The sequence below is a fragment of the Colias croceus genome, chromosome 3, assembly GCF_905220415.1.
Source record: "Colias croceus chromosome 3, ilColCroc2.1".
Lineage (NCBI taxonomy): Eukaryota > Metazoa > Arthropoda > Insecta > Lepidoptera > Pieridae > Colias > Colias croceus.
Genome location: NC_059539.1, coordinates 893,437 through 917,756, shown reverse-complemented (window position 1 = coordinate 917,756; position 24,320 = coordinate 893,437). Strand labels below are relative to the sequence as shown.

The 24,320-nt window shown below is 36.7% G+C and overlaps 1 protein-coding gene across 1 annotated transcript in view; it reads left to right on the top strand.

The window, feature by feature from the left end:
• Nucleotides 1–23,699, top strand: part of LOC123706076 (inactive hydroxysteroid dehydrogenase-like protein 1) — a 28,409-nt gene extending 4,710 nt beyond the window's left edge. The window contains exons 2-6 of the mRNA XM_045655216.1: nucleotides 20,359–20,481; nucleotides 21,319–21,426; nucleotides 21,968–22,188; nucleotides 22,524–22,751; nucleotides 23,050–23,699. Coding sequence (XP_045511172.1) covers nucleotides 20,359–20,481; nucleotides 21,319–21,426; nucleotides 21,968–22,188; nucleotides 22,524–22,751; nucleotides 23,050–23,160 — 791 coding nt within the window. The 3' untranslated portion in view covers nucleotides 23,161–23,699. The remainder of the gene's footprint in view (nucleotides 1–20,358; nucleotides 20,482–21,318; nucleotides 21,427–21,967; nucleotides 22,189–22,523; nucleotides 22,752–23,049) is intronic.
• Nucleotides 23,700–24,320: the final 621 nt, after the last annotated feature.

The following is a 24,320-nucleotide window of genomic DNA, read 5'->3' as shown; positions in this document are numbered from 1 at the left end:
CATTTTAAATAAATCAGAAGCCGTTTTGTATTCTATATCGTAATTTTATACGAAAATTCTTATACATCGGGAAGTTACATAACTAGGATAAGTTACCACATAGGTATAGGGGAGAGGGGGGCACATTTGAACACTTTTTAAATAAATTTTTTTTTGTCCCGTATGGTATGACCAATCAAGATTTATTTTATTTTAATATAAGATATGGGGCTTATACTACATAAAAAAAATTATATTTAGTTATTTTGACTTGCTATAGTTACACAGTATCAATTTTTAAAAAACTCGATTTTGTTCAAATGTGCCCCGCGAATGGGGCACATTTGAAACCCCTAGGGGCAGTTTTGAAAAACTGGAATAAAATGGAAACCATGTAACTTAGAACATAATCAACAATATATTTATGTTATTTGTAGCTAATATTATGAAAGTATACTGTCATTTATGTCTTACAATAACTATTAATTAAATAAACTTATATAAAACTCTTAACAGCCTGGGGCAGTCTTGAACAAAGAACACGTTATTTTAACCGAGATCAAATTGGACATTGCGAAACAATATTAAAAAAATATTCATAAGTAACTTAGCAAATATGACATTTTAAAGACGCTTAAATCTATAATAAACAATCATGATAACTAAATGACCACAAAATATAATTATTAAAAATGCAAACCACATCAATACTTTGATAGTTAATACTACCAAAATATTGGACTTTGAAATAAATTTAAATATAAATATGAGATAGGTTAATACCTAACCCATCTTAAATTTACTGAAGTCAAAATTAAAAGTTAATAAAGCAGCTGTTCGTGAAGTTCCTGCAGTAGGGCATGGCTTCGGAAGTTTCTTTACAACATCCGTGATAGGCACAAAAGATTGATCTTCTTTTTCAGGGAAAAAGAATTTATAACAGAACTTCTTTTTCATTAAAGAAACTAAAAACATATTTCCATCTTATCTTTTTATAATAGCCACGAAACTTGGTAGAGTGACATTTGACTAAAACATAATCACTTTCATTTATATTTTCTTCTCTCAACGATTGCATTGATTTATTTTCGTGAACCAGATCATTATCAGACTCAGGATCGCTTCCGCGATCACTTGCATCCATATCAGAATCAAATTTATGTTAAATATCGTAGCAGCGGTCCTCAACTTCATGCCATCATTGACAACATATGAAACAGCTCGTTGGGCATCTTCTTCGATCACATCACTTTCTTTTTTCTTTTTATAATTTCTTACCATTATGACTGTAAAGTAAAGACAGTAAAAAATGTAATTACTTACTTAGTAAAAGGGTCAGCTTTACATGTATATGTGTATGGGGCAGTTTTGAACATTTTATTCAAAAGTGCCCCAGTTATTTTGATCAAATCTGCCCCAATACCAACCTTCACAAATAAAAAATTTTGGACGTGAAAGTAATTTGTGTTCAATGATCTCATATTTGTAAATACTTTGTCTGTAATACGTGAAACACTATAAAATAATAACAACTCGAATATAATACTTACGTTTTCAGTTATTTGCATTTAACCAAAAAAATATTTGTTTACTTTCGTCTCCGTCAAAGTAACCGGCAATATTTTCGCAAAATGACACTAACATAGACGTTAGTTGACAACTGACAGATGTGTAGTTCGGTGTTACCAGTATTAAAAAGGTGATGGAGGTCGAAAACAGTAAAGGATGCGTTCATAAATCGAATAATTCAAAACTGCCCCTGTTCTAAACTACCCCCCTCTCCCCTACATATATAATATATATATATATTATATTTTATCCTTTACTAGCTTACCGCCCGCGGTTTCGCCCGCTTTTTCTTAAACCTAATAAATTATATACTAAAACCATATTCTTCAATCACTCTATCTATTAAAAAAACCGCATCAAAATCCGTTGCGTAGTTTTAAAGATTTAAGCATACAAAGGGACATAGAGAAATAGGGACAGAGAAAGCGACTATGTAGTGATGATACATTTGTACATTCATTCCTTTCAAAATAACAACAACAAAATCATTCCTTTGCCAGCCCTAACCACGAAGTCATTAACAGTCAACAATGGAGAGAAAGTCGTGTATGCAATAATTGCGTAACACTTCGAAGATGATTTTCGTCATGGGCTTGAAGGTTGAGTAATGTTCTGCACACTTGACCTATAGTTACTGCAAAACACTTGGGAAATGCTGTGAATAAAATCCTAGGATTTATCTCTGAATAATGTAGATTTACTTTTTCCTATACTCGTTATCAAACCGCCGGAATAAAAAATTGATAGTTTTAGTACCTAATTGTGCCGCAGTAACTATTATTTCTACTGCGAAGTGCGAAAAATACGAATCCGTTGTTTTTATGGATCACGTCACGACAGGCGTAATAGTTCATTCAATTATTCTTTATTGGAGCATAAAATGCTGCAATTTTTCACACAATTTACCAGGTACTAAGATTATGTCGTCGCGAAGTTGTAATAAACCCAAGCTGCGGGTAATGCAGTCTTTAAAGAAAGAAAAGGTGTTTATTGCCAAAAATAATTAAACAAATACACGGCTAAATAAATTTATAAGAAGCAAACGAAGAGAAGACTTAAATTTTTAAAGTGAAACTTCTTTAGGCGTGTTGAGAGTAAAATTTCAAGGTTGTGTCATGGCAATTACGTGGAGTAAGGCGACGATTTTGGTATTTTTGAATCTTGCCAAAGAAGTTTCATTTCTGACACGTGTGCTCGGTACAAATGATCTTTTTTATTTTTTAGATCTCTTTCTGAATTTTTACCTATCTCCTCTACATCTTATCTTTTCATTATATCAAGCTACAATAGACGAAGTTTTTTGATTATAATGATTAGGTACATAAATTCTTAAAACCTTCACCCTTCGAGCTTCGAGGCTTCGAAGCGTGGAACTGAGGTGAATGTCAAGCCTTGGACACAACGGCGTACTGTGAAAATGATTACAATAATTAATTATTATCTAAACTATTATTATATAGGTTTGTAATTTGTATGTATGTTTGTAATGTAAACACAAATACTAATGGACTGATTGCAAAATTTCTTTCGCCAGTAGTAAGCTACCTATATTACGCTATTATAGGCTATATTTTATTTCGTGTTTTTCCCGGGTAAACCCGGGATGAGCAGGACAAGCGGTTAGTTTTATCATAATATAGGTATTTTTATTTATTTATTTATTTATAATAAGGTACCTTACAGCTAGTGATACAATTTTTGAGATGAATAAATACTAAGCTACGCCAATTAAAAGGTACACCAATAGGTAGTGAAATAATAATATACGTATGTGAACAAAGACTATAGTATAAGAATTTTATTTTTATTTATCTTAATATATATAAATCTCGTGTCACAATGTTTGTCCTCAATGGACTCCTAAACCACTTAACCGATTATAATAAAATTCGCACAACATGTGCAGTTCGATCCAACTTGAGAGATAGGATAGTTTAAATCTCAAATCGTTTTAGAGAAAGCGGGCGAAGCCGCGGGCGGTAAGCTAGTATTTCTATATAGCCAACGTGTCTTGTTATTTAGATTTCTATGTTGCCAACTCAAAATGCGAAGCATTAGAGAGTGTATGATAATAAGATTATTTATAGCATAAAAGGTGGATATAATATTTAAATTTTAATTAATACTATAAATTAATATTTATAAATTATAAATACTTAGATATTAGCCTACAGGTCAGTAGACAAAAAAATCCTTCGTAAATTTGAATATCTTTTAATAATAAATCGGATATCATTGTATGATAATAGACAATAGTACTTAATATACATTTATAAAAATAAATTATATTAATTATCTCTGGTCAAGGCATCACGCGTGAACAGCTGGACTGATTTCGATGAAGTTCTATATATATCCTTGTGAAGAAAGAAACTTATGATACAATATCTTTTCACACTGATATTATACATAACTAGCGGTCCGCCCCGGCTTCGCCCGTGGTACATATTAACGTTTTCTCTACATAAGAACCATCCTCGTACTTCAAGGAATATAATAAAAAAAGAATTATCGAAATCGGTTCAGCCGTTCTCGAGTTTTTTTTTTTTTTTTTTTTTTTTTTATGTCAGAGCAAGCAAAGGAGCAGGTGGGCCACCTGATGTTAAGTGGTCACCACCGCCCATAAACACTTGTAACACAAGAAGTGTTACAGGTGCTTTGCCGGCCTTTAATGGACAAATACGCTCTTTTCTTGAAGGCCCCAATGTCGTAGTTGTTCGGGAACACCGCAGGTGGCAGATCGTTCCACAGTTTCACCGTACGCGGAAGGAAGTTGCGGGTGAAGCGGACAGTGGTGGAGCGCCAACCATCCAGATGGTGCGGATGGAACTGGTTTTTACGGCGTGAGGTCCGGTGGTGGAACTGTGCGGCTGGTAAAAGGTGGAACAATTCCTCAGAGCACTCCCCATAGTAGATTCTGTACAGTATACACAGAGACGCAACGTCTCTCCGCACTGACAGTGGATCGAGCCTATCGGAAAGCCTACGGTCATCGACAATTCGAGCTGCTCGACGTTGGATGCGGTCAAGAGGAAGGAGTTGATACTGTGGGGCTCCGGCCCAGAGATGAGAACAGTACTCCATATGCGGTCGCACCTGAGCCTTGTACAGCTGAAGTCGGTGGGCCGGCTTGAAGTACTGTCTCGATCTACTGAGCACACCAAGTTTTTTCGAGGCTAGTTTAGCCTTCGCTTCCAAATGACTGCGGAATTGAACGTCACTCGAGATTTCAACTCCGAGGATTCCGATTTTCGGCGATATACTAAGGGGAGTACTCTTAAACCGAGGTTCTACGACAAATGGGGTCTTTTTAGCGGTGAACGCGCAAACCTGTGTCTTTAGGGGATTGAACTCGACAAGATTAAGTTCGCCCCAATCCGAGACTTCTTGGAGAGAAGACTCGACTTCAGACACAAGTTTGTTTCGACTCTCATTGAGGCTTTCCTTTGAGGTGTTTGCACGGCCGGGATAAAGAGCATCCCCCGTACTGTCGTCTGCATAGCAATGAATGTTACTGATTTGTAACAAATCATTGATATGCAGAAGAAACAGTGTAGGAGATAGCACGCAGCCTTGTGGGACACCAGCGTTCACATGAAGAGGCTTAGAGCAAGAACCGTCGATAACGACCTTAATGCTCCTCTCTTCCAGGAAGCTGGCAACCCAATCGCATAACCTCGCAGGAAGTCCGAAAGATGGTAATTTCGCTAGAAGTGCCTTGTGCCAGACCCGATCGAAGGCTTTCGCTACATCCAAACTTACAGCCAATGCCTCCCCTTTACTCTCAACCGCCTCCGCCCATCTGTGAGTGAGGTACACCAAAAGATCACCAGTCGAGCGACCACTACGGAAACCGTATTGCCGGTCGCTTAACAGCTGGCTCTCCTCCAGATACCTCATGAGCTGGCTGTTAATAATGGATTCCATTATTTTGGAGAGTAAAGAAGTGATGGCGATCGGTCTGTAGTTAGACGGATTTGAGCGATCGCCTTTTTTAGGGATTGGGTGGACAAGAGCAGTCTTCCACGAATTCGGAACAATGCCTTTGGCGTAAGAGAGCCGAAAAAGACGCGTTACAACCGGTGCCAACTCAGGAGCACATGTCCTAAGCACAATAGGGGAGACTCCATCCGGCCCTGTCGACTTATGGATGTCAAGGGAAAAGAGAGCGTTTCGAACGGCACGTTGTGTGAAACGTATATTCGCCATTGAATGGTTGCACCGCGGGATGGTCGGCGGTGTCTTTCCCCTGTCATCAAGCGTCGAGTTCCTAGCAAAGAGAGCGCCCAAGAGTTCGGCTTTCTCTTTAGCGGAATGGGCCAGAGAGTCTTCGTCCTTGTGCAAAGGTGGAAAGGATGAACGACAGAAGTTACCTTGGATGGCCTTGGCGAGGGACCAAAACGCCCTTGTTCCCGAAGGAAGTCGCGTTAGTCTATCGCCAAGTGCACCAATATAACTAGATTTAGCCCTAGCGATTTCTCTTTTGTAGGATCTGGAGGCAAAGTTGTACTTCTTCCTGATGAGACCAACGCTTGGATCGCGACAAGCCGTTGCTGCAACCCAGGCTTGAAAAAGTTCCTGTTTCTGGCGAGACGCCATGTTACAGGAACGTCCAAACCAAGGCTTGGATTTGCCACCGACGGGCACAACAGAGTATGGCACAAATAGTTCCATACCCTGCAGTACCACGTCAGTGATAGACTCAGCACAAGCGTTGGGATCCTCCGAGGAGAAGCAAACAGGCCCCCATGGGTAGGAAGCGAAAAAACCACGCATTCCGTCCCAGTCTGCCGACTTGTAGTGCCACACACGGCGTCGAGCTGCAGGTGTCTGCTGTTTCGAACCCGTAAGTGGCACCATACTCCGTATCAGGCAATGGTCTGATGACCCCAGTGGGGCCACGACGGAGACCTGATAGTTCTCGGGATGTGTGGTCAGCAGAAGATCCAGAAGAGAGGGAGTATGGCCCTCCACATCCGGTATTCGCGTAGGCGATGAGACCAGCTGTGTTAGGCCATAGGCTAGAGCGAAATCGTGCACAGTTCGTCCCGCGTGGTCAGTTGTACGCGACCCAAGCCATTCAACGTGGTGGGCATTGAAATCGCCTAAAACCACAAGCTCCGCAGAAGGGAACTGTACAAGCAAAGTGTCGATCATCTCTTGGATGTGCTCAAATAAACGGTCGGTACCAGTATTCCCGCTGTGGGATCTGTACAGGCAAGCATAGACGCGAGGGTGGTCGCCGCAGTCAATATGCAGCCAGATAATGGACAGATCCTCACCTTCAAGGGTGCCAAGACGTCGACAACAGATATCTTCCCTAACGTATGCGCATACCCCGGCACGCGGTGCAAAAGTATGCTCCAGCTTAAAACCAGGGTATGTGAGATAAGATACGTCGGCCGGAGTTGATATCTGAGTCTCAGTCAGGAAGAGCAAGGCCGGCTTAGCCGTCTCAAGATGGTAGTGGACGGCGTTTAAATTAGTGTGCAGCCCCCGGATGTTACAAAAGTCCACCGTGAGAGTGGAGGGGGGTGATTTTCTTCGCTTGCTCTGCGAACCCCTTGGCACATGACCGAGCGGAATTATGCCCGCCCCAGAATACGACGGGCTGCCGCAGCGCAGGCGCTGCGGGAGGGATTCTCCTGCACCGTAGGTGCCGGTACCCTCCTGGGGTATTCTGCCTGATAACACCGCGTTCATATTTGGGGGTTGTTTTTGGGTCTCCGGACCCCTCACTCACCGTACGAAACACGGTAGCATACTGTTAATATGCCACCATTTCACGCCGGTTTTCTGTGAGGGTGTGGTAACTTCCCCGGTTATGGAGGTTATGTAGTTATGGAATTACAACGAAAAGTGGCATTGATTTTTATATATTAGATTTAACTCAAATCCTCTGAAACAGCTTGACCATTTTTTATTATTTTTTTAATAGAAGAATAGCTAAGTGTATACATATTTATTTGAGCAGTTGCTAAGTTGTATCATAGTATTATATTATCTGTGGTATAGTATTTACTTTTAAACCTTAATATATATAATTAATTTTATAAATAACTAGCGGTCAGCCTTGGCTTCGTCCGTGGTACATATTTCCGTTTTCTCTACATAAGAACCATCCTCGTACTTCAAGGAATATAATAAAAAAAGAATTATCGAAATCGGACCACCCGTTCACGCGTGATGCCGTGACCAAGGAAAACGGGTTTCATTTTATTTTTATTTTTCATTTTTATTTTTATTATAGACTTATCGCAAATTAACAAAATCAAAAACATATCGTGACCCCGCACTTTTTCTTTCAGGAAAAGTATCTAATTTTTTATGTTTTATTTTATATTTGCATTTTTTATTTTTTTATTAATAACGAATGTGCCGTTTTGCATAAGTAAATAAAATATGAAGACCTTTAGGATTACATTATTTTGCTTAAGTAATTCTCGTAATGATTATATGATAATAATAATTTTATTCCACTCCATTTAAACTAATTGTTAATAGATTAAAGATTTTAATCTATTTGTTATTAATTTTACAAGTAACAAAGCATAATAAATGCGTAATATTATGTGGAAGTAAAGGTATAATAAAATGTATTATCATCATATATTATTTTATTTACTACAAATTAAATAAATTTATAATATTATATCTTATGGTTATAATTATTATGCAATATTAAAACACCTGGTACATAGTTTCGGAATAAATGAAAAATAAACAATTACAATGGGTCTCTGTATAATATTACTTAGGTGTACTTAGGTCATTTAGAAAACAAAATATGTTCCTTACATTGTTCCTTATCGTAATATTAGTTTAGATGAAACCTATTGTCGTAAAATTAAATACTTTGTATGGTAATGAGGGTAGGTGTGTGACAGTAAACACATGTTTGAACAGCTGTTTAATTTAAAATATTATTTTCGTTTTCATCTTAATATTTAAAAAAAAGTTAATATGCTATAAATACCTTGGCCATTGGTTATTGTATCCTATAATTATTTCACTTAAACTTGGTAGCTATTAAAATCAGTGTCACAACAACATAACCTCACTTATCACTATCTTGCACTGTTCCTTTGAATCATGGAATCTATTGCACAGTCCATGGAGCAAATGGTTGAAACATTCAATCACAGAATGGATGACTTCCAAAAGGATCTCCAAGCTATATCTGCAGCACCAATGGGTAGTCCTTCGTCGAAATTGGCTTCAGACTTTACTGTATTCCGAACCTTTGTGCTGACTTCATTACAATGCCTTCAGTCCGAAGTTGTTCTCCTTAATAAACTTGTTGATCAACAAGAGATGCAAACCAGGAAGAAGATACTTTTAATTCATGGAGTGAAGGAGGATAAAAATGAAAAAGTGGACTCTACTGTAGCTGGTATCTTAACCGAGCATCTGAATATTCCTGATGCTTCAATAACATCTTTCAGCCGCTGCCATCGCATGGGACGAAGCAACAATGATAGACCCCGTCCCATAGTAGTCAAGTTTAAAGACATATCGCTTAAGCACAAGATCTGGTCTGCCAAGAGAGATTTGAAGGGATCTGGCATCACATTGTCTGAGTTTTTGACAAAGTCAAGGCACGATGTTTTCATGGCTGCTCGAAAACGATTTGGTGTTGAGCGCTGTTGGACCAGGGATGGCAACATCTTTCTGATCGGGCCGGATGGGAATCGGCACCAAATTAATGCACTTGCAGACTTGGATGATGTTCCTGTCAGTGACTCTGCCTCAAACCGGCCTGTTCACAAAGCTCCAACTGCATCATCTGGATTCCAGCCAAAAGATAAATTGCCTCCAAGATCCAAAAGAATAATCAAGAAATAGATCTTCAATACGTCAATATGGTGATATTGTTCTTTACTCTTCTTTTTTTTCTTGTCTGTATTTGGATATGCTTTTTTATTTCCTTCCTGATTATGGCTTTGGTATTATCATTTATAACTTCTACTGCTTCTCTTTATGCCACTGGACTTGTATGTTTTATGTTTTTATCTTTATTTGCCAAAATTGCTATTTCAAATCTCTGTTTGTGTGTGATATGCTCCTTCTTTTACAATTAACTTCTTTTTTTTGCGTTGGTAGTTAGAAAATATGTACTAGTTTATGATAATAATAAGTAAAGAAATAGTTCTAATTGGCACACTATTTTTTGTAAACAATTATGACACTTACGTCAAATACCACAAGTCAAATGTCACTGTCACAAGTTGTTTTGTCATAGATACGTGCATTTTGAATATTAATTGATTAGCTGTAAGGAGTGTTTTTTTTAATATATTATTGTTGTTTTTCTTTTTTAATAGTTATGTAATGTTATTACTTATTACCATACTATCTAATATTCAAGGTAACTGATGGGTAAAGGATAAACTGATAGATTGTTGTTTTAGGTATAATTGCTTATACATATAACACATATAATTATTTGTATTTATTATTTTGATTATTTTTATAGGTATTGTTATTTATTATTATTTATTACAATTTATTTATCAACTTTTATTTTTATGTCAGACTCTAATAATGATAGTTTTGTCTCAGCGTTATCGTCCGATTCAAGCACTTGCAGTACGAATGATAGCTTCCAAAGTGTATCGCACCCTTCTCTACAATCTTTACTCATAAACAACTTCACCGATTTTTCTAAAAATTTCAATGTCGTTCATATAAACGCACAAAGTATCCCAGCGCATTATCCAGATCTTTTACTATCCTTTGAATCCAATCCCAATATCCATGCAATACTGATATCCGAATCCTGGTTAAAGCCCACACTCCCATCTTCCTGCTACTCCATACCCGGCTTTCGACTAATACGCAACGACCGTATTGGAAGAACGGGTGGTGGTGTAGCAATCTACCTGCGTTCCCATATTCCTTTCTCAATTATTAGTTCTTCCCGTCAACCCCCTCCTCCTGATGCTCCTGAGCATCTCCTTGTCGAGATATCCCTTTCTCACACCAAAATGCTCTTAGGAGTATTTTATAGTCCTTCGATGCATGTGGACTACTTTGCGTCATTTGATCAATTGCTGGAGAATTTTGTACCATCCTATGACCACATAATACTTATGGGTGATTTTAATACTTGCCTGGTTAAAGATGATTCGCGTGCTAAAAGGTTTGTCTCAATTGTTGATTCTTTTAATCTCCACATACTGCCTCTTGATCCTACTCATTACTTCCCAAACAGTTCTCCCTCTCTATTAGACTTAATCCTTGTTTCAAATCCTACCCTTGTCTGTAAACATGGTCAATATCCCGCGGAAGCTTTCTCCTACCATGATCTCCTCTTCCTATCCTATAAACTTCGTGCCCCTAAAGTAAAACCTCAAATCCTCTTGCAGAGAAATTTTGCTGGAATGGATCTTGATAGACTGAATCAGGATGCGTGCAAGATTGACTGGAGTCTTAAAAGTTAAACACTTACCAGCTCCATGGCTAACTGACGACATTAAATCGATAATAAATTCTAAAAATAGGGCTAAAGCAAAATTAAGATCAAACAACTCTCCTGCTAACCGGGACAAATACAATAAGATTCGGAATCACTGCAATACACTATGTAGAGATGCTCAGCGGCGTCATATCTTTAATTCAGTCGAGGACGGCGACACGGCCAAGGTTTGGAAATTTCTAAAATCCTTAGGAGTTGGTAAACAACAGCAGCCTTCCCTTCCAAATAACATCAATATCGATCAAATGAACCAACATTTCACAAAAAATCTAGTTAACTTCGATTCAAATCATAAATCACAAACTTTAAATAATCTTTCTTCTAATCAAACTCCTAATTATCAACCGTTCCATTTCAGGCAATTCTCCGATTGTGATGTTAAGAAGAGCATTTCATCGATTTCTTCTAAAGCCGTTGGTGGTGATTGTATTAGCCGCAGTATGATCCTTCCTATTATTGATATCCTCACACCTGTAATAACTTTCATATTTAACTCTTCCATCTCCTCTGGCATATTTCCGGATGCCTGGAAAAATGCAGACGTTCTGCCGTTACCTAAAAAAATCCATCCTGCATCCTTTTCCGATTATCGTCCAATCTCCATCCTCCCTTTCTTATCCAAAGCACTGGAACGTTTAGTCCACGAACAGTTAACCCGTTTCCTCAACAAAAACTCCATCTTAAATCCTTGTCAATCTGGCTTCCGTCCTGGACATAGTACGGCTACTGCACTCACTAAGATCACTGACGATATTCGAGCGGGAATCGATGACAAGCAGCTCACTATTCTTACCTTACTGGATTTCAGTAATGCGTTCAACACTGTAGACTTTGATATCCTAGTGAGCTTGCTTCGCTCCATTAACATATCTCCAACGGTGATTGCATGGTTTCAAAGTTACTTGCTGGGGCGTCAGCAACGAATCAAAGTTGATAGCACTTTCTCAACTTGGTCAAGCATCACTGCTGGCGTTCCACAAGGTGGCGTCCTTTCTCCTCTCCTCTTTTCCATATTTATTAATAATATCACTGTTTCCCTTACTTCGCTCTCACATATGTATGCAGATGATCTCCAAATCTATACTCGTTCAACTCTCGAAGATTTACCATCTGCTATTCGACTGATGAATAAGGATCTTGCCTCGATAGTAGCTTGGAGTAGATCATACGGTTTGGGAGTCAATCCATCAAAGACTCAATCTATTATCATCGGGAGTCCCAGTTTCATTTCGAGGATTGACTGGTCAATTCTTCCTCCTATTACTGTAGATAACACAATTATACCGGTAAGTGATTCGGTTAAAAATCTTGGTGTTATGTTTGATCGCACTTTATCTTGGCACAAACAAATTAACGAACTGAGTAAGAAAGTATTTGCTGCATCACATTCGTTAAGACGTATTCGGAATTTCTTACCCATTCCAACAAAAATTTCTCTTGCACAGTCCCTCCTCCTTCCCATCCTCGATTATTCCGACATTTGCTATACTGACCTTACTGAATTGCAATTGGACAAACTCGAACGGCTGCAAAATGTTTGTATAAGATTCGTATTTGGCCTCCGCAAGTATGATCACGTCACAGAATACCGTATGAGGCTCAAGTGGTTACCCATACGTCTACGTCGTAACATGCATATACTTACATCTTTGTACAAAATCCTTTTCTATCCTCAAGCCCCTGTCTACCTTAAAGAAAAATTTGAATTTCGTTCGAATGTTGATTTAAATCTGCGCTGCACTGGCAATTTGCTATTGAAAATTCCTCCCCATAAATCAAAATTCTACCACAAATCCTTCCATATACAGTCGATACTTCTTTGGAACGCTCTGCCAATTGAAATCAGACGTGCGAAATCGCTGAACATATTTAAAAATTTAGTTTTCAACCATTTCTTCTCCCAAATAAATTGTTAGTATCCTTATATTTTATTTAATCATTGTATTGTATAGGTATATATATTATGTATATTGTATATATATTATGTATAGTATGTATTGTATATTATGTGTATATTAATATGTATATAATGTATAAATAGGTATTCTTAAATTATATTTATTACATATTATTATGTATTTATATATTATTATGTAATATAAGTAGTTATATGGTTTAAATATAGTGTAACTCATTTTCATTGCTGCACCACCTATTGTTTTTCACCTCTTTCTTATAATTAAAAATCCTACCCATAGGTTGCCTGGTAGAAATCGCTTAGTAGCGATAAGGCCGCCTTTTTAGCTTTATAACATATTGTCTGTTTCTTTTTCTTTACGTGTATATTACTTGGTGCTGAATAAAGTGTATTTATTTATTTATTTATTATTTGTAAAATACTTTATGCATATAAACATAAATAGAATATTGAAATAAATATAAATTTAAACTTCTTACAATATAGGTAATAATGTATTCAGTGTTTATTCGCTTCAAATGCTAGAATATGCCGCAGTGAAGTAGTTAAATCGGTCATTTCATGAATGGTCAAGTCTCTTTATTAATCTTCACTTTATTGTGCTTTTCCACCAATAATGTGCGAGGATGTGTAGCGAAGAATGTGTTTGTGAATAACCAATAGTATCACTTCAAACGCTAAAAGCTTCAAACTTCAAAATAAATGAAGCGATATGATTGGTTATTTAAAACACATTCCTCGCTACACAGCCTGGCACAATATCGATGGAAACGCACCCTTATGTTTTGATTGCGGTGTTTGGTGACAGTTTAGGAGGATAGATAGGCATAGCTTTTTACCATAGAAATAATCTCATTCACATGAGAATATCGATTATGATAGGCACTTTCTTTTTCAACTGCGTCGTTTAACTAATCAGTGTTCACCGACGAGTACAATATGGGGATCTTCAAGCGTAGAGTGAACAGGTACCTACTTAGACCACATCTCAGCTTAACGTCACGAGATTGCGGTCAAGCGCTTCTCTATTCTCAATAAAAAAAATCAGAAACTTGTGCTTTTAATTAAACACCTGATTTACCATCTTGGCTGCGACATATCGTGAGTCCATCATGCGCAGATAATATTATGTTAAGTCGTCTTTCTACTTTCAATCACTTAACTGTGATATGTATTCTTGTTAAGATTATCCAGCTAGGAAGAACCTTGATGCACGACATGCATGTTTTTTTTCAATTTGCAATAAAATCAAAATATAATTCATATCTGCAGAAAATAGAGTAAGAGGGAATTGCGGTTTGGCAGATGTTAAAATTTTGTTTCATTCTTCGACATGCCGTTTTCCTTTCGATGTTTTCCTTCACCGTTTGGTAGTAGCGCAGCTGCAGCGTGATAAATTGAAAAGTTAATTTATTTTTGGTTTTTTCACGTTATAGGTATATGAATTTTTATTAAAATTATTGAAATAGCGCATTATACGTATAGTTGCCTAGTTTAAACTTTAAAGCATGTCAATTTATATACGTATTATTAAACTACCTACTAATATAAAATTTAGGTATTAGGTATATAATATAGGTTCTCCTTATCCTACTATGTTATCTTAATATGTATATATAAATCTCGTGTCACAATGTTTGTCCTCAATGGACTCCTAAACCACTTATCCGATTATAATAGAATTCGCAAACCATGTGCAGTTCGATCCAACTTGAGAGATAGGATAGTTTAAAGCACAAAGCGCGGGCGAAGCCGCGGGCGGAAAGCTAGTTTATTATATATAAATGTCGTGTCACAATGTTTGTCCTCAATGGACTCCTAAACCACTTATCCGATTATAATAGAATTCGCACACCATGTGCAGTTCGATCCAACTTGAGAGATAGGATAGTTTAAAGCACAAAGCGCGGGCGAAGCCGCGGGCGGAAAGCTAGTAACTTATAAGTTTTTACTTTATAGGAAAGCGACTGACGCATACTTATATTTATTTAATCCGAAAGTTACCTTCACAAGGATACACTTAGATATTGATAATAATTAATTACCTCAAATTTTATGTGATGAAAAATTTAATGTAATTATTTCATAATTCGTCGGTTAACACTATGATGTAGATTAGTTTTAGAATAATTGTTTTTTTGTAATGAATAAATTTATTCAAAAAGCGTAGGTACGGTTACGATTTTGAAACATGTAGGTAAATGCAAAAAATGCGACCTTGAAAATTATAATCAAGTCAAAATATTTTTGGCAATCCTCTTTTAAAATTCTGTTTCAAAAATTGGCTAGTAAACGTAGTGACCTTAGATTACAAAATAAAAGGGTAGTGACTATATCACTATCACTACATACCTACCTAGTATAAAACAAAGTCACTTTATCTGTCCCTATATAACTATGTATGCTTAAATCTTTAAAACTACGTAACGGATTTTGATGCGGTTTTTTTTAAAAGATAGATAGATTCAAGAGGAAGGTTTTAGTATATAATTTATTAGGTCTTGACCAAAGCGGGCGAAGCTGCGGGCGGAAAGCTAGTTTAGTATAAACTAATCTGTGCTGCTATACCAAGTACCAACATGCACCAACACATAATTATTATAACCTTCCAGAACATTCTAAATTCATTTTCTATAGAAACATTGTGCATCATAAAGTAAGCTGTATGATCACGCCAGTCACGACTAAATCCTACCTCGTGACCCTTATTTACTTATTACATTAACAACCTAGGTACTTTCAAGTAACCTAACCTCACTTAGCCCATACGTTGTGGTTGTGAAAGGAGAATTTTGTAAATACCTACATAATTGTCTGACATACTAGCTTTCCGCCCGCGGTTTCGCCCGCGTAGACTCGAGAAATCCCACAGTTTTCTGTACGACTAAGTAACAATACAAACAAGGGGACAAAGCGAAAAAGTCCGTTCTCGTGCGATTTCTGGAATCCTAAGAACTGTGTACTATATCATTCGTACCATATTTCATCCAAATCGGTTCAGTGGTATAGCCCTGCAGAAGAGACAGACACACCGCCAAACAGACGCATTTCCTATATTTTAGTGAGGAAATAAGGATATAGGATGTCATACCGCTTCATCGCTTCCATTTAGGTACTAAGTACTTTCGTTCCGCAGTGAAGACATCATCAATAGCTGTTTCTTTTTTTTCAATTCATCAGTTTGGAAATGTTTTTTAAAAATATTAAGAATAATAATAATAATATTAATAGGGCGTAGGGATGTGACGACCCCATCGCCCACGGTTGAAATATCTATGGTCTACGTGACAATAGATATTTCACCCGTGCAGTCAGTCAACCCGCAGGACACCTTGTGGCGGGGTGTCGGGGAGTAGCGACCCCGCGGGAACCGAGCGCTCCCGGGGGAGGCCCCTGTCTTCATCTCCGGCTTGCCTTTACCGGCCGGTCGGAGTGAAGCCTGACGAGGACAGGACCCCCACCTCTGGCTTGCCTTAACCGGCCGGCCAGAGTGGAGTCGCGAGAGCTTTTAGCTCGAAGGGTGGATGCGAAGCGTAAGTGGCGAGTGGGCACGTGATGCTGGACCCTCAGGGAGCGCGTGATCGTAGTTTAAAGTCCAGGGACGCCTCTCCACCCTTAGCTGCTCACAATATGTTGCCCCCTTGTCGCACTATTGCAGCGACTTATTTCGGGGGCCCATACAGTGAGAGGGCGAGTCACCACCTGCCAACAATTTTTTGCTATATCTTAGTAGAAAGGCAGGTGCCATAGTCTTCCATAGTCCTTAATTCCGGTCCATTAACATCCCATTCCAAAGCCCAGTTTATTTTGTTTCCTTATCTTGCAATAGTCCTACATCGGCCGCGGACTGCCCAGGGCTGTATCTCTATAGTGCAGTCATGGGCAGGCTGCGGCTGGTGTCCCACAACACAGTAAAGTTCTCGAAAGGGCCTCTGCGTGTTGGATCCGTGTCCCCACGTAAGCCTTCCAAAGGACCGGGTACTTTCCTTATGATGGTACCCGTGTATTATGGAACTGAGATACATAATATTAATAATAACTGGAATACTTCTTGATTGCCTGTTATTTTACGTGCATGATAAATTCACATTAATTGATAACTTTTTGGTGGTTATTATCACGCTTGCTTTTCTCACTGTTAGGTCACCATTTTGTAATCAAAAGCTTACTTATATTGATATCTTTATGAAATTTTTGGTACATATGAACTAAAGATTTACACGTTTGTGTAATCTCTTTTCTCTATAGACGATAGCATAAGTACTTAATTTCAATTCCATTCGTATGAAAAGAACATCCAAGTTTCAATATATTTTTCATTCATTTTGTGCACCTAATAGTTTCTGCAAAAGAAAATAAACAATAATCATTATTTTTTGTTTATGTTTTTGCCGAAAAAACCATTTGGATAAGAACAAAAATATAGGTATGCAATCAGAATAAAGACGGGTACACACTACACACACATAATATTTTTTCAATATAGCATAGTACCCATTCCAAATATTGCAAGATAGTAGGTACCTAGTCTCTATAAAGAGATTCCAAGTGAGGCATTTAGATATTTTGAGAATCAATTATACAACTTCGTGATTTGTCATGAAGCCCTAACACTTAAAGGATTCTATACACCGGTTGTTGACACATACAAAATGGTGATATTTCCAAAACTCCACAATCAAGGCCCGGTTATGATTTTGTAACATTTTCGTAACTTGTTGCGACACAGCTATCCGATTCGACTCGTATAATTATTATTGAACGGGGTCAATGTCAGATTTGCTTCATGCAAAGGTATTCTATAAGTTATAGATAACGCCGTGCGAAAGAATGCTAATTAATTACATAAGATTCAAAGAAGTATTACGAAAAATAACGCTTGAGCATTTTTTAACTCCAAAAATTTGTTTATTTGTCGTTTTTAGTAATTTTTCCTTTATTAATTTGAGAATTTTGAGAAAGAATCTTATTCTTATTCACCATAGTTTTTTGAAGTGAAAACTTCTTTAGCGGCGTTGGGTATAAAATCTTAAACTCGCGTCAGGACACGTGACCTGATCGAAAAAGCGTAAGACGGACTTTTTTTTTAGCCCTTAAATTCCATGCGTAAGACGGATACCATTCCAAAATATCAAACATGCTGAACGTTAATAATCAAGTTTTCACTTCTGCCGGCACTCCCGGAGTGCAACCCGTCTTTTTTTTGTTAGCGATAGGTATATTACCCAACAGGTTTTAGTCTCCATGCCAATCGTCAAAATATTCAAGTTATCAAAACCTGATTTAGGTAATTAATTCCCCCTTTTATGGTTACATGATATAACATTTTCTAAGTTAGAATTCAAGTTTATTCCACTCGAATATCTTTATTGATGAATTTAAAATAATTTTATGATAATTAGGTACTTACCTATTTGTTTTACCGGATCCCAAACAAAACAATCAAAATCGTTAAACAAAATTCTTTTTACGATGTGCGTCTGCAAGAAAATTTTCTTACGACATTAGCTTTTGAAATTGAGCAATTGTTTTATTACAAGAAACTTCAACATTTCAGTAAATAACAGATCAAAAACCACTTATTTTAATGTCGAAACATTAAAATAATTGGTTAAATTACATTTTCTTGAGACGAAATACCTACCTAGTATGATCTAGACAAGATTCATCACTCGATTACACTAATACATCGATATTACAATTAGGTAATATTATAACCTATGTATTCTTTAGTATTACATTACCTAGTTCCGGAAAATAAAGTCCAAAAATACTATAATAATTAGTAATCTATACTAAAAAGTAGTACGGCAAAATACGCAAGTTCAAGTTCTACCTCATGATGGAAGCTTTTCCTAATCTTTAGGTAAATTTTTTAATTATTAAAAAAAATAATGATCAATAATTATTTATATTTTATATTATAAATCGCATGGAAAATTAACAAGGTCTTTTATGTTAATAGTTATATTAATTAAATTGGACTCGTTTATTAAAATTTAGTACTGGAAGTAAAAAAATATACTTATGTTTATTATTTGAATTTTATCTAGAGTAGGTAGTTAGGAGCACAGGTTAGGAGTCTACATAGGCAGCTGGTCTTATACCTACCAATTACACAGTTACATACTATGTATGTATGTTAGTTATCGTATGTTTCTAAAAATATCGATTCAAAAGAGTTTTTTAACACATTTGAAACGTCATAATACAATAATTAGATAAATACCACTTTTGGGAACTTTATAAATTGGATGCTACTGTACAAAAAAATTAATTACATTCAAACCGGTTATTTATCTAAATAGACAATTAGTTACTTTGCGGAAACCCACAGCTTGTTAAAATTATTATTTGAATTTTAATGTAAATAATGAAGGTGCGAGCGAGTTGGTCTAGCTCTCAAAGGGTTCCGTATTAAACTTTTTATATTGAAGCCAAATCATCGAGCGCATTTCATACCTTATTATTTATTATTATTAAAAATTACTTAATATCCACCATACCAATCTCCAGAAGAAATAAATTAACAGTACCTTTAAATTTCTTTAATTCTGTTAAATACAGTGTCAATACATAGTACCTACAGTAACTAATGCAAATAAGTCCCGTCCGGCTAGGGTCCGTCCGGCCTTCTCCACTCAATCGATAGCCCAAGCCGAGGTTCGAGATCCCCGTGGCGGGGGGACGCCCTTGCGCATGTCGCTACCAGGGTGATCCTTCAGTTCACCCGCGCGTTCGCGTCAAATGTAGAAAACCTTCTGGCTAACATCGAGAGACACCAGTGAATTCTACTTTAAACTGGAATATATGCGACACCTTTTTTAATACAGAACCCTAAGTTTTTACCATGATTTAAACAAACTTGGTATGTTTATCGAGTTTCAATCGCTCATTATGTTTGCGTTGCTACAGCCAATTGTTGCTTGAGATTTGTTGATGAAACTGTTTCTTAACATCGATGATGCAAAGTTTGCTTTTCGAAGATGGCTCTGCAAACAAATATATACTTACTTGTTCATATTTGAATAGATCATATAATCGAGAAATGATCATTATACGCACCATTTGAAAAACATTTTATAACCTTAGCACCTATTTAACATTTGGGTATTTCAACTAATGTTTTAATTGTCAATAAATTGTATAAATATATCTACATAATTAAAAATATTGTTTCTTGTAATTATTTGGAAATATTTTTCTCTGAAAAGCACGGTCATTTTTATCGAAGTATAGTAAAGCATGTAAACGGATGTAATGAGATAAACAAAAAAATGCTGTCCTAAAAATTAGGCCGTTCAAAAATCAAACTTAAATTTTAGAAAACCTAATCCTAACAATTCAGTTATCATTCTTTCAATCTTTTATATTCAAAAATGCATTATAATAACGAAGAAATACATCTTTTTAGTGATAACTGGGAGTACGGATGGCATCGGCAAGCACTATGCTCTGGAGTTGGCGCAGAGGGGAGTAAACATTGTCCTCATCAGCAGAAATCCAGACAAGTTGAGGAGTGTCGCTGGAGAGATTGGTGAGTTAACTAAATATCCCTACTAATATTATAAATGCGAGAGTAACTCTGTCTGTCTGTCTGTTACGCTTTCCAGCTTAACCCTCTTAATCGGTTTTCATGAAAGGCACAGACGACCTTTAGACCCCGAGAAAGAACATAGGCTACCTTTTATTGCAAAATATGTACCACGAGCGAAGCCGGGGCGGACTGCTAGTAATTAAATATGTAAAAGGGATGGTTACACGACTGATTAACTGAAATAGCACATAGCTCTTTTTAAGAGTCAATGTTTGGTATGAAACTCGGTCAGTTTGAAAATAAAGTTAAATCTAAAAAATACGATTGAATAAGATAAACTCATGATATTATTGCTTTCCGATCCTTGATAAGTTTTCTTAGGCTCGAATTTATCCGTCCGTCTATTTATGGCGGATCGAAGTAAAGTGCAGCAGTTCGAATTCGCGGGCAGTCAAGAGCTCTAAATTATAGGTACTATAGTTTGTATTCCTAACTTACGTTTATGAGGAAAACTAGATGTCCGCCCGCGGCTTCGCCCGCGTTTGCAAAGGAAAACACGCATAGTTCCCGTTCCCGTGGGATTTCCGGGATAAAAATCCTATGTGTTAATCCAAGTTACCCTCTATATGTGTGCTAAATTTCATTATAATCGGTTCAGTAGTTTTGACGTGAAAGAGTAACAAACATCCATACATCCATACAAACTTTCGCCTTTATAATATATATTAGATATTAGATTAGATAGAAGAATTGTAACTGACAAACTTCCTTTTTCTTTTGAAAAGGCAAGAAAAGACTTGGTTTATCCGAAACTAATGAAATACATTTCATTTCCAGAAAAGCTTGGAGTAAAGACGAAAACAATCGTCGCAGACTTCAGCAAGGGGGAAGAAGTATACCAGCATATAGAAGAAGAATTGAAAGACATACCTGTCGGTATATTAGGTAAGATTAATTTCTAAAGAGTGGAAATTTCTGTTTCTAGAGTGAATATCTGCATAAAATATTTTATACGTCCAAATAATATGCTTAGCGGGTATTTCATTGAGATAATTTGTTATTAAGATATTTTCCGAGGTCGATGACATCAATATTTAATTATGTTGATCTGGCCCGAGACGAGACGATATTCAAAGTCAATATTTAATGAACTGGCCAAATATTGGACTAATTTTCACACTTTTTATTGCTAATTACCAAGCAGTCAATATTTGTTGGACGTACTTGAATAGTCGGAATAAGTTTACCAAATTGATCACATTACCTTTTTTAAATTGAATTAATAAAAAGGGGCTATAATATTTCAGATGTGAAATAAAGAATTAAGGTACTAATTAATGGGGATGACAATGATATAGTATGATAAGAAGGAAAAAGTAATGCCTTTTCTTTTTATTACTACTACCGAATTTTCTCTGTAGAAGTTAGGCTCGAAAACTATCGCTTATGATTCAATAAAATTAACCAGTAATCTTCACCTTTCCAGTGAACAACGTAGGCTTACAATACGACTACCCCATGCCTATATGCGAGATGCCCCTCTCGAAAGCTTCCGAGATCATAAACGTCAATGTTCTGGCCGTGACCGCCATGACCCGGCTGGTGATGCCCGGCATGGTGGCGAGAGGGAAGGGGGCGTTGGTGAACATCTCCTCAGGGTCGGAGTTGCAGCCACTGCCGCTGATGGCTGTGTATGCTGCTAGCAAGGTGGGTAAGAGAAGATGGATCTTATAGGATAAAATACCACCTATATGATCGTAGAGTAATTACTGTTGCGTAGAAACTTTTTCATAATCTACTAGGATAGTGATATGGTTTCTAAATACAATATGAAGGTGTAGAATCAATACTGATTAGTTGTGTTATGATTTACGACTTACGTTGTTCAAAGGGTCTCTACTTGCAACAATTTTTTTGATATTGTGGTGTGCTACGTACGTATAGATATTTTCTCATGTGCTCATGCTGTCAATCAAAACACTGTCCCTAATTCCTAAACCCACATGTCTCTACAGGCACTAAATTAAATTGACATTTAACAGGTCTACGTCCGCAACTTTACGCTAGCAGTGCGCAGGGAATACGCCCCCCTCGGTATCTACGTGCAGCACGTATCCCCACTCTTCGTGGCCACCAAGATGAACGTCTTCTCTCAGCGGCTGCTAGATGGGAACAGTCTCGTGCCGGACGCGCGCACGTTCGCACGTAGTGCTGTCAACACGCTCGGGAGAGTTAGCGATACTACTGGCTATTGGACGCATGGCATTCAGGTGTGTATTTCTAGATTATAGAAATTATAATGATGAGGTCATGATTGTATGGAGTAGATAAAAAGTTCCTGAAGTTTCCCAGAATGAAGGTTCTTTGCTATAACTATTTTTATGTAATGTCTGGTTTAGATGAGATTTTGGGGTTACTTAAAGTGCCAGATTTAAATTTACTTGATGAAACTAAAATTGCTTTTTAATTTGGTAGTATGTTTAAGGACCATTTGGTCACACATTTGTGATTTGTGTCTCTGCCATTCATTTCTATAGATATAATAACAATACCTCTTTTATATTTCAGTACTTTTTCATCAAATGTGCGCCAGAATGGTTAAGAATTTACTTCGGGGAGCGATTAAACAAGGAATTCCGCCAAGAATACTTAGAAAATGCGAAAATTAAGGCTCAATAAGGAAGAAAATAGAACATTCTAAGTCAAATAGTCAATGGGTTTAGGTATCGCAGTTATTAGATTTAAGGTGATAAAAATACGTGAAAACAAATAAAAAGGCAGAAATAGAAGCATTTAAGGCTAATTAAAGTGAAACTTTTATTACATCGTCTCAAACTTTTTGGTCTGTGTAGATAATTATCGTACAAATACGATAATTTTTAGTTAAATGTCTATAGTGTGAAAAAAAGTTTCACTTTTACCGTGGTTTCATAAAACCACACAACATTTTTTTTAATGCCACACAACGGTATCCAAAGCAAAGTCAACTGTTTCTTTTACATGTTCAAAAGAAATGAGATACATACTAAATAATTTGGACTATTTGTCTATGGATTTTTTGGATCCTTGTGATTACGTAATATAGAAAAGGATAAGGGCGGGAAAATATGAAATTATTCCATTTCAATATTTTAAAAGCCTTGTATATATATATAGTAAACTAGCTTTCCGCCCGCGGCTTCGCCCGCGTTTTCAAAGAAAAACCCGCATAGTTCCCGTTCCCGTAGGATTTCCGGGATGAAACCTATCCTATGTGTTAATCCAAGTTACCCTCTATATGTGTGCTAAATTTCATTCAAATCCATTCAGTAGTTTTTACGTGAAAGAGTAACAAACATCCATACATCCATACTTACAAACTTTCGCCTTTATAATAGTATACTGTATATAGTATGATATAGGTATGTGAAAAAGCTGAAACTATTCTGTTCAAATAATTTGTAGTTTAAAAAATTCATAATGGGTTCTATTTTGTTTGTAAAATACATATCAAGTTTGTTGCATTGAACTACGTAGTAATCATGCATTGAGCTCGTGAGTAGTTCAATGGTTTGTTGTTAAGGATTATTAATAAGAGTGGATCATTTTTGCGATGAGATGTTAAATAATAATATTAAATATTAATTATTACAATTCCAGTGTTTTATTGCAACCTATATCCCGAGGTTTCATTCGCAAATATTTTACTTAATGTTAGTGTTAATTGGTGTTAATGAAGTTAAACTTCATTCATAAGGTTATTGAATCTTTTTGAAACTATACCACTACCAAACACAGACTACCAAACCACTACTATACTTTATTGACTTGTCACCTCTTGTCACGTCTCATTGGACGTG